Source organism: Lissotriton helveticus, chromosome 1_1 (assembly GCF_964261635.1).
Source record: "Lissotriton helveticus chromosome 1_1, aLisHel1.1, whole genome shotgun sequence".
Taxonomy (NCBI): Eukaryota; Metazoa; Chordata; class Amphibia; order Caudata; family Salamandridae; genus Lissotriton; species Lissotriton helveticus.
The window spans coordinates 13,678,228-13,690,853 of NC_136057.1; the positions used below are offsets into that span (position 1 = coordinate 13,678,228).

The window sequence follows — 12,626 nt, forward strand, 5'->3', positions numbered from 1 at the left end:
GATCGGAGATAATGCCTTTCTCCTCGGCCCACTGCTGGAGTCGCTCAAGGATTACCCTGCCAGCGACCTTGCCCAGGGAGTCCAGCAGTGAGATGGGGCGGTAGCATGTGACGTCCTGACGATCCACTTTTTTAAAAATTGGGACCATGATAGAATTGGTACAAGATTCTATCAGTCCCACTTTTGCGGCTGCGGTACACACTCTAGTAAGAATGGGGGCCCAGAGATCCAGATTGTGTTTAAAAAGATCCACTGGGACTCCATCTGGGCCCCATCTGGGCCTGGAGCTTTCCCATTTTTACTTGTTTCCAGTGCAACTAATACCTCAGAGATGTCAAAATGCAGGGATATTGGGTATTCAACTGTTGGATGTGTGTTTTATGTACCTACTGGTGTTACTGTGTTTTTAAAGATTTTGGAAAAGTGGGACACCCAAGTGTCTTCCCCTATAGCCACTTCTATCTTGGGACTGTTATCATCTGTTAAGTAGGGAGGTCTAACTGTTCGCCAAAAAGCCTCACTGTTTTTAGAGACAGCACTAATATGGAGATCATCCCATAGTTTCTGTTTTAGTTATTTTATTCTTAGTTTGCGTGCCCTTCCATATTGGTGTCTAAAGAGTTGGATCTGATCTGAGCATCTAGGTTTTTTTTTAGGGCCAGCTTTAGATTAGTTAGGGCCACGGTACAACTATGGTTAAACCACCCTTTGGTGGTTGGGTTCAAGCTCCTGGGTGTTACTGTAAGTAGTCCCTTAATTTTCTCCAATATCTGGATAAAATTATTTAGGACTTCTTCATCCGTTTCTAGTAGGTCCAGACATTTGATTATGTTTGGGTATGCTGCTTTTACCAATTTTCCGGTAATTTCAACCGGATTTATCTTCTCCCATTTTAATGTATATCCGTTTTGTTTACCTATCTCCAGTTTGTTCTGGGCAAGAGTTTTCGCTATAGCTGTAGTTAGGGGTTTGGGATTAATTAAATAAAGATCCATCCTCAAGGCAGAATGATCACTTAGTGCGTTAATAAGGACCTCAAAAGATCTGGCTATCCGTAACAATCCAGGCGACAGGAGGATGTAGTCAACTGTCGTTTGGCATCCCCTTCCCACATATGTTGGTTGCAGGAAGTTTGAGCCTGAACTTAGTCTATTAGCTATTGTGAGATCTAAGTCCGATAACATGTTGTTCATAGCGATCCCCACCTTAGTATGGGCAAAATGCATGAGTGGAGCGTCATGTTCATCCACTATCCCACATCGATTTTTCTCAGCATGTGGGCATGGATGCAGATTAAAATCCCCTCCCCATAGAAGATGGATCGTCCCTTTTCCTGCCTTGGGTTGATGAAACTGGGTTAGTTTCTCCTGGATATTAGAGAGAAGGGTCAAAAATTGGCCCTCTTCTAAGTTGTTATAGAGGTTAATTAAAAGGATAGAGTCCTTGTTCTTAAAGGAAAGGGAAAATAATTGGAAATTTGGACTGGTTCGCAGTGTTTGCAATACACGTGGTCAGCCCTCCCTTAGATCTGCCTACTCTGCTGGCCAGAGCTGGAATAAAGTATGTTTTATAACCCAGGAGATGGAGCTCCGTCATGGACCATGTCTCCTGGAGGCAGATAATTTTACCCTGCTCCAAAAGGTACAAGGCAGTCCCATCCTCAATTTTAGGGCGGAGACCCGCAACATTCCAGAAGAGAACAGGTAGGGGCGGTGATTCTAGATTAACCGCCGCAACTTCATTTACAGAACAAATTGTTTTTATTTTTGGCATTGGTTGGGGTGAATTAAGATTAGTAGATTCAGTCGCCATTAGTGGTCAGTCGACCATTTCGAGGCCACTATATCTATTCCTCGTCGGGATACTGAACCAAGTATCCCAGCGAGGCGGCTCTCTATAGGCCTCCCTCTGCGTATGCGGACCCCTATCATCCCATCCACCTCCCCGATGACGTGGGCCCACTGTGTGCCAGGAGCTATCATAATCATGATGACGGAGGCCCGCTATTTGCCTTGTGTTACCATATTCAAAAGGACGGGGGGCTGCTACTTCCCAGGGGGTGTCATGATCATTGAAGGGGCCATTGCATTGTCTTGCGGGGTAGAAAAAGGAGAGTTGCTTGGTGCTTATACCTCCATGTACATTCGAGTACTCCCAAGAGCAAATATAATCTACTACTCGGGGGTCTTCGAATGTGATCACAATACAATCTCCCGGAATTGTTTTTCTGCCGTTTCCCACCCAGGGAGTCCTACGTACCATCAGAATCCTGGATGGCCAGGTTGGTGGGATGGGATGATTGGTATTTAGCCAATGTTGGACCTTGTTTTTCAGTGACCACGTAGGTTCTGCATTGTAATCCACTAGCTCAGGGACACCTGTCATTACCACCACGAAGGGAGATGCTCCGGTGGCAACTCAACAGGGAATCTAACTTCTGGAGGTCCTCTAGGGCCACCTCTGTTGGATACTGGGGCCGAGGTTTTTTGTGCCGGGGTTTTAAAACCCGGAGTTTTGGAAACCGGAGTTTTAGGCGCAGGAATTTTAGGCACCGTTTTTTTGGGCGCCGATGTTGCTGGTGGGGCATTACCCTGGGGTAGAGTTATGGCGGCATTCGTGGGGAGTTTAACTGGCCTATTATTATTTATTGTTTCAGGAGGTGTTGGTTTAGATATTGCATTTGACAGTATAGGTGTATTATTTTGTGTAACTGAGTGCTTAGGAGGGATCTGTTTGTTATGATTTTTACCCCCCGTTTTTTGGGCCCCCGGGACTTGCATGGGTTTTATAAGATTTGTAAGTTTAGATAGCTGGTTCTCTATGTGCGCTAGTCTTGCTTCTACTGGCTCAAGAAAAGATTTTAGTATGTCTGTGATGTTATTTAGCAGCTGTGAGTTATTGCTATCTATTATTTCATTACTACAAGATAGATGGATAGGGGATTCCAAGCTGATAGGGTCAGAAGAATCATGCACTGACTGGTGTATGCTCGCAGAAACTACTACCTGTTCAGCTCTAGGGGGTGCATTCTCTATCATACTAGCCGTATCTCCGATCTCGTTGAGGATGGAATTTTTGTGATCGTTCTTTCTTTTCCTTATGGCGCCCTCCCTCCTCCCTCTTGCTTGCCTTATTTCATCCGGTGTGATTTGGGGTAGCAGCTCTGGAGTTCTTTCTAGGTCTGAACTTATCTGGGCATCCGAGAACTGGGAAACCGACAGGTCCACATTGTTTGGTAGGCTACGCCTACCCTCACAAAGGGGCATTTGCCCAGAGTTGCTGTCTGTTACAGGGGTTCTTGCATCCGCTAGGTTACCCATAGAGGATCTCTTAGCGTGCGCTAAGTCCAAGGACACCCTACCTTCCATCAAAGTGATGCTTTGGTCAATAAATAAATTTGCCTTGGTTATGAAGTCATCCATGGGGCCTAGCAGTTTGCCCCCACCCCCCGAAACCTTGGTTTTGTTTCCTCTAGTTAATACCATTGTTCCTGTTAGATCGGTACAGGAGGTTAGTAACTTGCATAAGCATAAAGACAATAAAGCTGGGTCTTTAAAAGTTTGCAAATGCAGAGTCAGTAGTGAAACAATATATACGATTTCAAAATGGAATCCGGGAGATGGAAGTTTAGGGAGGTGGCCCGGTCCGGTCTCTCCCGTCCTCGAACGGCCTCAAACGGCCCGCCCTTTGCCCGGGCTTAGCCCCGGGCTCAGTCCTGCGCGCGTCCGGCGAGCGCGGCAGCCTATTACTTTAAATAAAGAGAGGAGGTAGGGGCGGGAAGAGGACCAGCTGTGGCTAGATGGAATCCGCACAGCCCGCTGGTCCTCGCAGTCCCGCTAGGTCCAAGGAAAGTCTCTATTCACTACCTTGAAGATTTCAACACTCGAGCGGCCCCCGCGAAGCGGGGGCCGCGAGAAATAGGCTCAGCGTCCAGGAAGTGTCCAGAGAACAGCGCTCCTCGCAAAATGTGATCAAGGGGTCAGCGCCCACACGCGCTTACAGCACAGGAATCCGCCGAAGTTGAGGACAACTTACTCCTTTAATTGCGCTGGGAGGTGGGGCGGGAAGAGGACCAGCTGTGGCTAGTTGGAATCCGCACAGCCCGCTAGTCCTCGCAGTCCCGTAGGTCCAAGGAAAGTCTCTATTCACTACCTTGAAGATTTCAACACTCGAGCGGCTCCCGCGAAGCGGGGGCCGCGAGAAATGGGCTCAGCGTCCAGGAAGTGTCCAGAGAACAGCGCTCCTCGCAGAATGTGATCGAGGGGTCAGCGCCCACACGCGCTTCTAGCACAGGAATTAGGCAAGAGTCCTTGGCATTCTAGGTATGCTTGGCTAAAGTTCTCTGAGTTGTGCTCTTTGGAACTCCACAAAGTCCCAAAAAACCTCCCCTGTACTTTCTGGAGTACAGCGAGTGGCGGAGTGTGGCAAGTTGCACTGCTTGCACTGATTTTTAGCACCAGGAATTTGTACTGTGCCTTAAAATCACCACAAACTGTACTACACATCGTGCCTGAAGGCTCTATTTCTTTCTACGGAATGAGTTGATATTCTACTCAAGCAGCAGCTTCTTCAAACTGAGCTGCAGAATTCTCAACGCGAGTGATCAAGAACTTCTGTGAACACCTGTGTTGAGAAATCCAGCCAGGAGGAGGTCTAGTATGCAAATGTACTCACTTGCGTTTCCCAACTTAACGTTGGTGAGCAGCAGGAGAGAAAAAACTCAGCTACGCATCACGTTGCACAGTTTTGCAGAACTCTTGCGCACTGCATTGAGTGGGTAAAATTCACCGAACTACACCGGTGGAGCGATATTCTTTGCCCTAATAATTCTAGGGTAGACAAGCACCTTCCGTGCTGCAGGGTAGACACAAGCCTTCAGTGCTGCAGGTTAGGCTAGAGCTCTATGCATTGCAGGGTAGGCAATTACCCTTGGTGTTTCCAGAAAGACAAGAGCCCTCAGTGCTGCAGGGTAGACAAGAGACTTTGGCATTCTAGGGTAGATAAGAGCCTTCAGTGTTGAAGAGTGATGATGTCTTAGATGCTGCAGGGTAGCCAAGAGCCCTACGAAATGTGGGGTAAACAATAGCCCTCGGCACTGCCAGGTAGATAAGAGCCTTTGGTGCTGCAGGGTAGACAGGAGACTTCAGTGCTGCAGGGCAGACAGGAGCCCTCTACACCTCAGGGTAGGCAAGAGTATTCAGCATTGCAGGGTAGCCAAGAAACCTCAACACTGCAGGGTAGACAAAATCCCTCAGCATTTCAGGGTAGACAAGAGTCCTTGGCACTGCAGGGTAGATAGGAGCCCTCAGCAATGAAGCGCATACAAGAAGCCTTGGCACTGCGGGGTAAACAAGAGTCCTCGGAACTCCAAGGTAAGAATGATCTCTTGGCATCGCAGGATAGAAAAAAGCTGTCTGCATGCAGGATAGTAAAGAACTCTCACTACTACAGGGTAAAAATGCACCATTGGGACTTCAGGTTAGACAAAACCCATGGCATTGCCAGGTAGACAAGAGCCCTTGACCCTTTCAGATCTTAGTGTTTTAGACTAGGCAGGAGCCCACGGCACTCCAGGATAGACAGGAGCCCTAGGCACTTCCAGGTACACAAGAGCACTCAGCAGATCAGGATAGACACGAGCCCTCACCACTGCAGGATAGACCAAGACCATTTGAACTACAGGGTTGAGAAGAGTACCTGGCATTGCTGGGTAGACAAGAGGCCTCCCCACTCCAGGGTAGGAAAGATCCCTCAGCATTCTAGGGTAGACAAGAGCCCACAGCACTGCCTGGTAGACAAGGTTCATTGGTGCCGTAGAGTAGACAAGACACCCCATCTGTAATAAATGGACAGACGTCCTCAGTACAGCCACCAGACTGGGCCTTCAAGATTGCCGGCTGGACAGGAGCCCTCAACGAGCTTGTAAAGAGCATCAAGAAGGCTGAACAAGAGTTCCCAGAAGCCTGCAGAATATCCTTTAGATGTTATAGAAATATTTCAGAAAAAAGCTTTTATTTATCTTTTATCCACAGTGTAATATGGTTCTTAAAAGTCTACCATCTGCTCTATAGACCCAAGCAAGTTTTTTACCAAGTCATTATCAGTGTACACATAGTAAACAGACTCTCCTCTTCTACATAGTAGTACACTGGAGTGGTTTAATATGCGTGCAGCACTGTAGCACAGTAGATGAGGCTTCCTATGGTATTTTTGTACTGCTTGTACTATTCATAGAGAACCATGATGGAAGTGAAAGGAGTAGAACTTTTTATTTTGTTAAATATAATCTATACTGATAAACCCCCCAGGCAATACAATTATTAAACACTGCTTCCCTTAGCAAGATTCATAATACTTATTTTTGTTGTTTATATTATCAATGTGCCGAAGTCCATTGAATTGTTCGATTTCTGTCATATATTGTGACCACAAGATGTGGACATAATTAGAATCTGCCTTAAATTTTCTTGTGTTGCTTGTATTCCTAGTGGACTCTGGAGTGACCCCTGGGACCTTAAGAAAGACCACCTACAAGAGACGTCATCCTGATGGAGGTGAGCGCTGGAAGAGGAATACTGAATGGGTCCCACGTAATGATTTCTCTTATCGATATATCACTGCCCAGATGCCCTGGATCGAGGCTGAGGTATGGGGCAATGTTTCGGTGCATGTCTAGTCTCTGTGGTGACAGCCTTCTGCAGGTTATCTGCTTAATAGAATTTCCACCCTAACAAGCAGCTCAATAGTTTTCCTTATACTCATGGAAATGCACACAGGCCAACATTTTAGAATAGGTGAGTGAGAAGAGTTTGAAAAATAAATCGGGAGAATGGATGTACGTCATTGGTTAGTAATGACTTAGATGCAGTTTCAGGCGGTGAAAGTTGTGGAAGTGTTCAGTTGTGCTGTATGTGTAGGTGATGGAGCAGTGTGAAATCATAATCTTGGTTTCCTATTTAAGGGGGAAAAAGAGGAAAGAGGAAGACAAGGGGAGGATGAAGTGTGAAGTAGAGAAAGTGATAATATTATTTTGTGATGTACTAAACATGGCTTGTAGATTTGGAAAAAATGAGGGAGTGACACCACCCATGAGTGTAACCAACTAATCCGTTTCTCTCAGGAAGATCTGATGTCAATAGTGGATGTAGAATTTACAGATGCACCAAACAACAATGAAGTACAAAGGAAACTTCTTTATTTGAAGATAGTTCACACACCTCAGCATGCTTCCTTCAGCTGCAGCTCTCTCCCTAACCCCCTCTTCTATCAAACCTATACATTATCTTGGAGCTTTGGCAGGAAAGGTTCCCCAGCACATGGAACGAATGGGAAACAGTGGGTTCTTTAGGGAAGGAACAGGATACCACATACAACAAGTAGTAGAGTATGCAGATTACCTGTAAAGTGTAAGGACTGTCCTTTCTTTCAGGTCCACAATCATCACCTTCCAAAGCTTCTACATCAGCAAGAAACACTGCTTCCTAAGCTTCCCAATCCATGGGAGGTCTACCAGGTGCTGGCAGAAACACAGGGGGTGGTACAATGCGCAACATGATAATGCTTACTTAATATATAGTAGCAAACTTTCCCACAGATTGTAATAATAGTGTATAAAGTTACTAGGTAAAAGAACAATTTATAATGTAATAAAAATATGCTTTCAATGTTTCATTTCTACATAGTTGTGCGTAGCACAGTAACTCCGCCAAGTGAAAGTAGTTAATAATCATCATCAAAATCTTTATTCGACTATTAAAAAAACAGCCGTTAAAGCACACACAATATAATATATTAATATTTTTTGCTTATTAAAAGGTACAGACTTTGATGTCATTCATTACTAGTTTATAACACAATACTTTCCCCTACCACAATCGATTTTAAAATGAACAGGGCAGTGTTATAACATGTCAAAGGATCCTCTAAGCTTACAAATGATTTCATTGCAGTTTTATGGGACCTGATTCCATTGTTAACAAACAAGGGCTTCAAATAAAAGTATCTAATATTACAAAAAAATTGAACAAAACAATAAAAAGTGCAGCGTGCTATGTTTACTCTTATTGTCGTACGGGCAGGGTACTCTATCCGGAGGCGTGTCTTCATTATTGGAAAAGCGACACAGTAATGTACAATACCACCTCTCAGTCTTGGTAAGACAAATCGACGCTGTGCATGAGTCACATGCGACAGATACCCATTAACTCCCTCTTCCAGCATATATGATTTGTATAAGGCCACAGTCGGGTCACCCAATTCCGATTTTACTCTAAGATTCTGCTTAGGTGACAGAAAAGAGGCCTAGATCTCTTTCTTTGTTATAGTTAGTATTTTTTCCGGGTCCGACCATACAGATATATTAAACAGGTTCCCCATTGTGGTTTTAATGTAGTACAACCAGATTTTTGGAGCATCATCTAGATTTAAACAATCTAATATAGACCTTGTAAAAGCAGTTTCTTCATGTCTCCAAATGTGTGCCCATACTAGTAGAGGCCCTACCATCAGGATGTCCTCCAAAAATTGCAACCCCGCCTCGTGATATGCAATGGTATTCAAAACAGAAGATAGAAAAACAGCAAGCTCTTTAAAAAACAGTTTTCTTCAGTTTTCGTTGCGGCGCTGTCTGTGTAGCCCCAAAGACCAGCCCCATATATAGTAGTACTTACTCCTTTATCTTTGTAAATGGTTACCATCTCCTTGATCGGTCGGTTGCCCAATATGGCCACAAATTTAAAGATCCCTTGGTTGGCCCTAATAATTTTAGCTCTTTTATTTACAATATGTTGGGACCTTGTACCATTATCTGAAAATAGTCTATCAAGGTAAGAAAAGGAGTTTACTGTAGAGATTGGAGTGCCATCTATAAAAAAAGGTATTATGGGGCTTGTTTTTGGGCCCACATATCATGGTAAAACTTTTCGATGTATTAATTACCATCCCCCGTTATTTCATAAAACCTGAGAAACCGTCCACCAGTCTTTGGAGGCCTACTGGGGTCCATGCCAATAGTACTGCGTCATCCGCATATAATAATACAGGTATCGGACTACCAGCCACCCGGGTGCATCAGCTTGTTTTTTTCGTAAATAGATATCAACCTCATTAATGAAAAGGGAGAACAAAATTGGAGCTAACACGCATCCTTGTTGTATACCCCGTCCCACTTTCAATTTAGATGTACATTCGGCCAGAGGGCCAAATCGGACCATACTAGTTCATTTTTCACTTAGACGGGAAAGAAAACTGATAATTGCATGAGGGACACCCAGGTCGGTAAAGGTCTGCCATAGTAAGTTGTGAGCAACTTAATCAAAAGCACTACTCAAATCGCAAAGCATAAATAAAAGGAGCCCGTCTTTGCCTTAGTGTATTTGCTGATGAGTAGCACCAAGTTAAGGCATTGTTCAATTGTCCCCAAACATTTCCTAAACCTATACTGCACAGGCGATACTACTCTGCCATTCCTCAAGCCTTTTTAGTAGGACCTTACTTATGACTTTTAAAGAAGTATCCAAGAAGGAAATCGGGCGATATTTTTTTGGGTCGGTTTTGTCCAACTTTTTGTATATCCGGAAAATAATAGACTCGCCCCATGTTTGTGGTATTTCTTCCATTGCTGCTGAATTGAACACTCTAGTTAAAATTGGTCCCCATAGTTATGGTTCAGATTCATAGACATCAACTGGGACTCCATCAGGACCTGGTGCCCGCCCCCCAGCATTCTCCTGAATTGCCTGGAGAACCTCTGCATATGTGATGTTTAGGATGCACAGCCTCTCTACGTGGGGTTCTTGATCTAATACCCCTACTGTCTCCTCATTGATGTTAAAAATTCCAGAGAAATGTGCCACACAATTTTCTGCTGGGATAAGTAAACCAAAATCTGGTATATTTCCAATTTTTTGGAAATGATCTGGGTGTGCTCCTCGCCGTTAATGCTCCTGTCAATTCTACTTTGGTGTGCGCATCTCCTTGAACGTACAAATAAAAACAAATAGTAATCACTTGGGTATGCGTTTCACCATCAAAGTGCTAGTTAAATTGGATGCATGCCACGCGCTTCCTTCTCATAAACACCTGGAAGCATTCCAAAATGGCCACCATGTTGTTGATGCTTGGTGTGATGAAACCAATCCCAAGAAGCTTTTGGTGAAATGTACTCACATCGCTGTCACCCAACAACTCCTCCACAATATATTTTCATTGCCAGGCTTGCTGCTGCTTGTTTTGAAAATGTAGAAATGTGTTCCTGCTGCACCCGCACAGTAAATCAGGTTTAGCTGCCACCTAGGATGTGTGCGCATCTTGGAAACAAATTTCTTCTTCATCCGGCAACCAAAACAGCTTACCATGACGATCTCCAGCAATTGTTCCTTTACAATTAATTTCAATTCACATTAAAGACTGTGATTACCCATCATCATTGCCAGTATTAGGGGGGTAAAGGGTCCCATGGCAAGAATGAGCCCACACTGTAGATGCTCCAAATGTTTATTCCTCAGTTCAAACTCTACAAGTTCAGCTCCCAGATCATGAACTCCGTTGAAAGTTCAAGCCCTTCTATTTCTGATGTCAGGAGATTCTCTTGCTCGAAAGCACATAATTAATTTGAAAATAATCAATTCCCAGCCGTTCAAGTAGCAACATGTGTGTAGTACACATCCAACATCCAACATGTAGTGTGTTACATTTACAACTCTCAAGATGTAGTGTGTTACAAATACAACATCCAACATGTAGTGTGTTACACATCCAACATCCAACAGGTAGTGTGTTACAAATACAACATCCAACATGCAGTGTGTTACATATACAACACTCAAGATGTAGTGTGTTACACATCCAACATCCAACATGTAGTGTGTTACATATCCAAAATCCAACATGTAGTGTGTTACAAATACAACATGTAGTGTGTTACATATACAACACCCAAGATGTAGTGTGTTACACATCCAACATCCAACATGTAGTGTGTTACATATCCAAAATCCAACATGTAGTGTGTTACATATACAACATCCAACTTGTAGTGTGTTACATATACAACATCCAACATGTAGTGTGTTACATATACAACATGTAGTGTGTTACATATACAACACCCAAGATGTAGTGTGTTACATATACAACATCCAACATGTAGTGTGTTATACATACAACACCCAACATGTAGTGTGTTACACATCCAACATCTAACATGTAGTGTGTTATATATACAACATCCAGCATGTAGTGTGTTACACATCCAACACCCAACATGTAGGGTGTTACATATACAACATGTAGTGTGTTACATATACAACATCCAACATGTAGTGTGTTACACATCCAACATCCAACATGTAGTGTGTTACATATCCAACATCCAACATGTAGTGTGTTACATATACAACATCCAACATGTAGTGTGTTACATATACAACACCCAACATGAAGTGTGTTACATATACAACATCCAACATGTAGTGTGTTACATATACAACACCCAACATGTAGTGTGTTACATATACAACATGTAGTGTGTTACACATACAACGCCCAACATGTAGTGCGTTACATATACAACATCCAACATGTAGTGCGTTACATATACAACATCCAACATCTAGTGTGTTACACATACAACATCCAACATGTAGTGCGTTACAAATACAACATCCACATGTAGTGTGTTACACATCCAACATCCATCATGTAGTGTGTTACATATACAACATCCAACATGTAGTGTGTTACATATACAACATCCAACATGTAGTGTGTTACAAATACAACATCCACATGTAGTGTGTTACATATACAACATCCAACTTGTAGTGTGTTACATATACAACATCCAACATGTAGTGTGTTACATATACAACATGTAGTGTGTTACATATACAACACCCAAGATGTAGTGTGTTACATATACAACATCCAACATGTAGTGTGTTATACATACAACACCCAACATGTAGTGTGTTACACATCCAACATCTAACATGTAGTGTGTTATATATACAACATCCAGCATGTAGTGTGTTACACATCCAACACCCAACATGTAGAGTGTTACATATACAACATGTAGTGTGTTACATATACAACACCCAACATGTAGTGTGTTACATATACAACATGTAGTGTGTTACATATACAACACCCAAGATGTAATGCGTTATATATACAACATCCAACATGTAGTGTGTTACACATACAACGCCCAACATGTAGTGCGTTACATATACAACATCCAACATGTAGTGCGTTACATATACAACATCCAACATCTAGTGTGTTACACATACAACATCCAACATGTAGTGCGTTACAAATACAACATCCACATGTAGTGTGTTACACATCCAACATCCATCATGTAGTGTGTTACATATACAACATGTAGTGTGTTACATATACAACATCCAACATGTAGTGTGTTACACATCCAACATCCAACATGTAGTGTGTTACATATTCAACATCCAACATGTAGTGTGTTACATATACAACATCCAACATGTAGTGTGTTACATATACAACACCCAACATGAAGTGTGTTACATATACAACATCCAACATGTAGTGTGTTACATATACAACACCCAACATGTAGTGTGTTACATATACAACATGTA

The 12,626-nt window shown here is 43.1% G+C and overlaps 1 protein-coding gene across 1 annotated transcript in view; it reads left to right on the forward strand.

Moving 5' to 3' along the window:
• Window positions 1-12,626, forward strand: part of LOC144766874 (lectin-like) — a 121,330-nt gene that overhangs the window by 61,835 nt on the left and 46,869 nt on the right. The window contains exon 3 of the mRNA XM_078650587.1: window positions 6,489-6,646. Coding sequence (XP_078506713.1) covers window positions 6,489-6,646 — 158 coding nt within the window. The remainder of the gene's footprint in view (window positions 1-6,488; window positions 6,647-12,626) is intronic.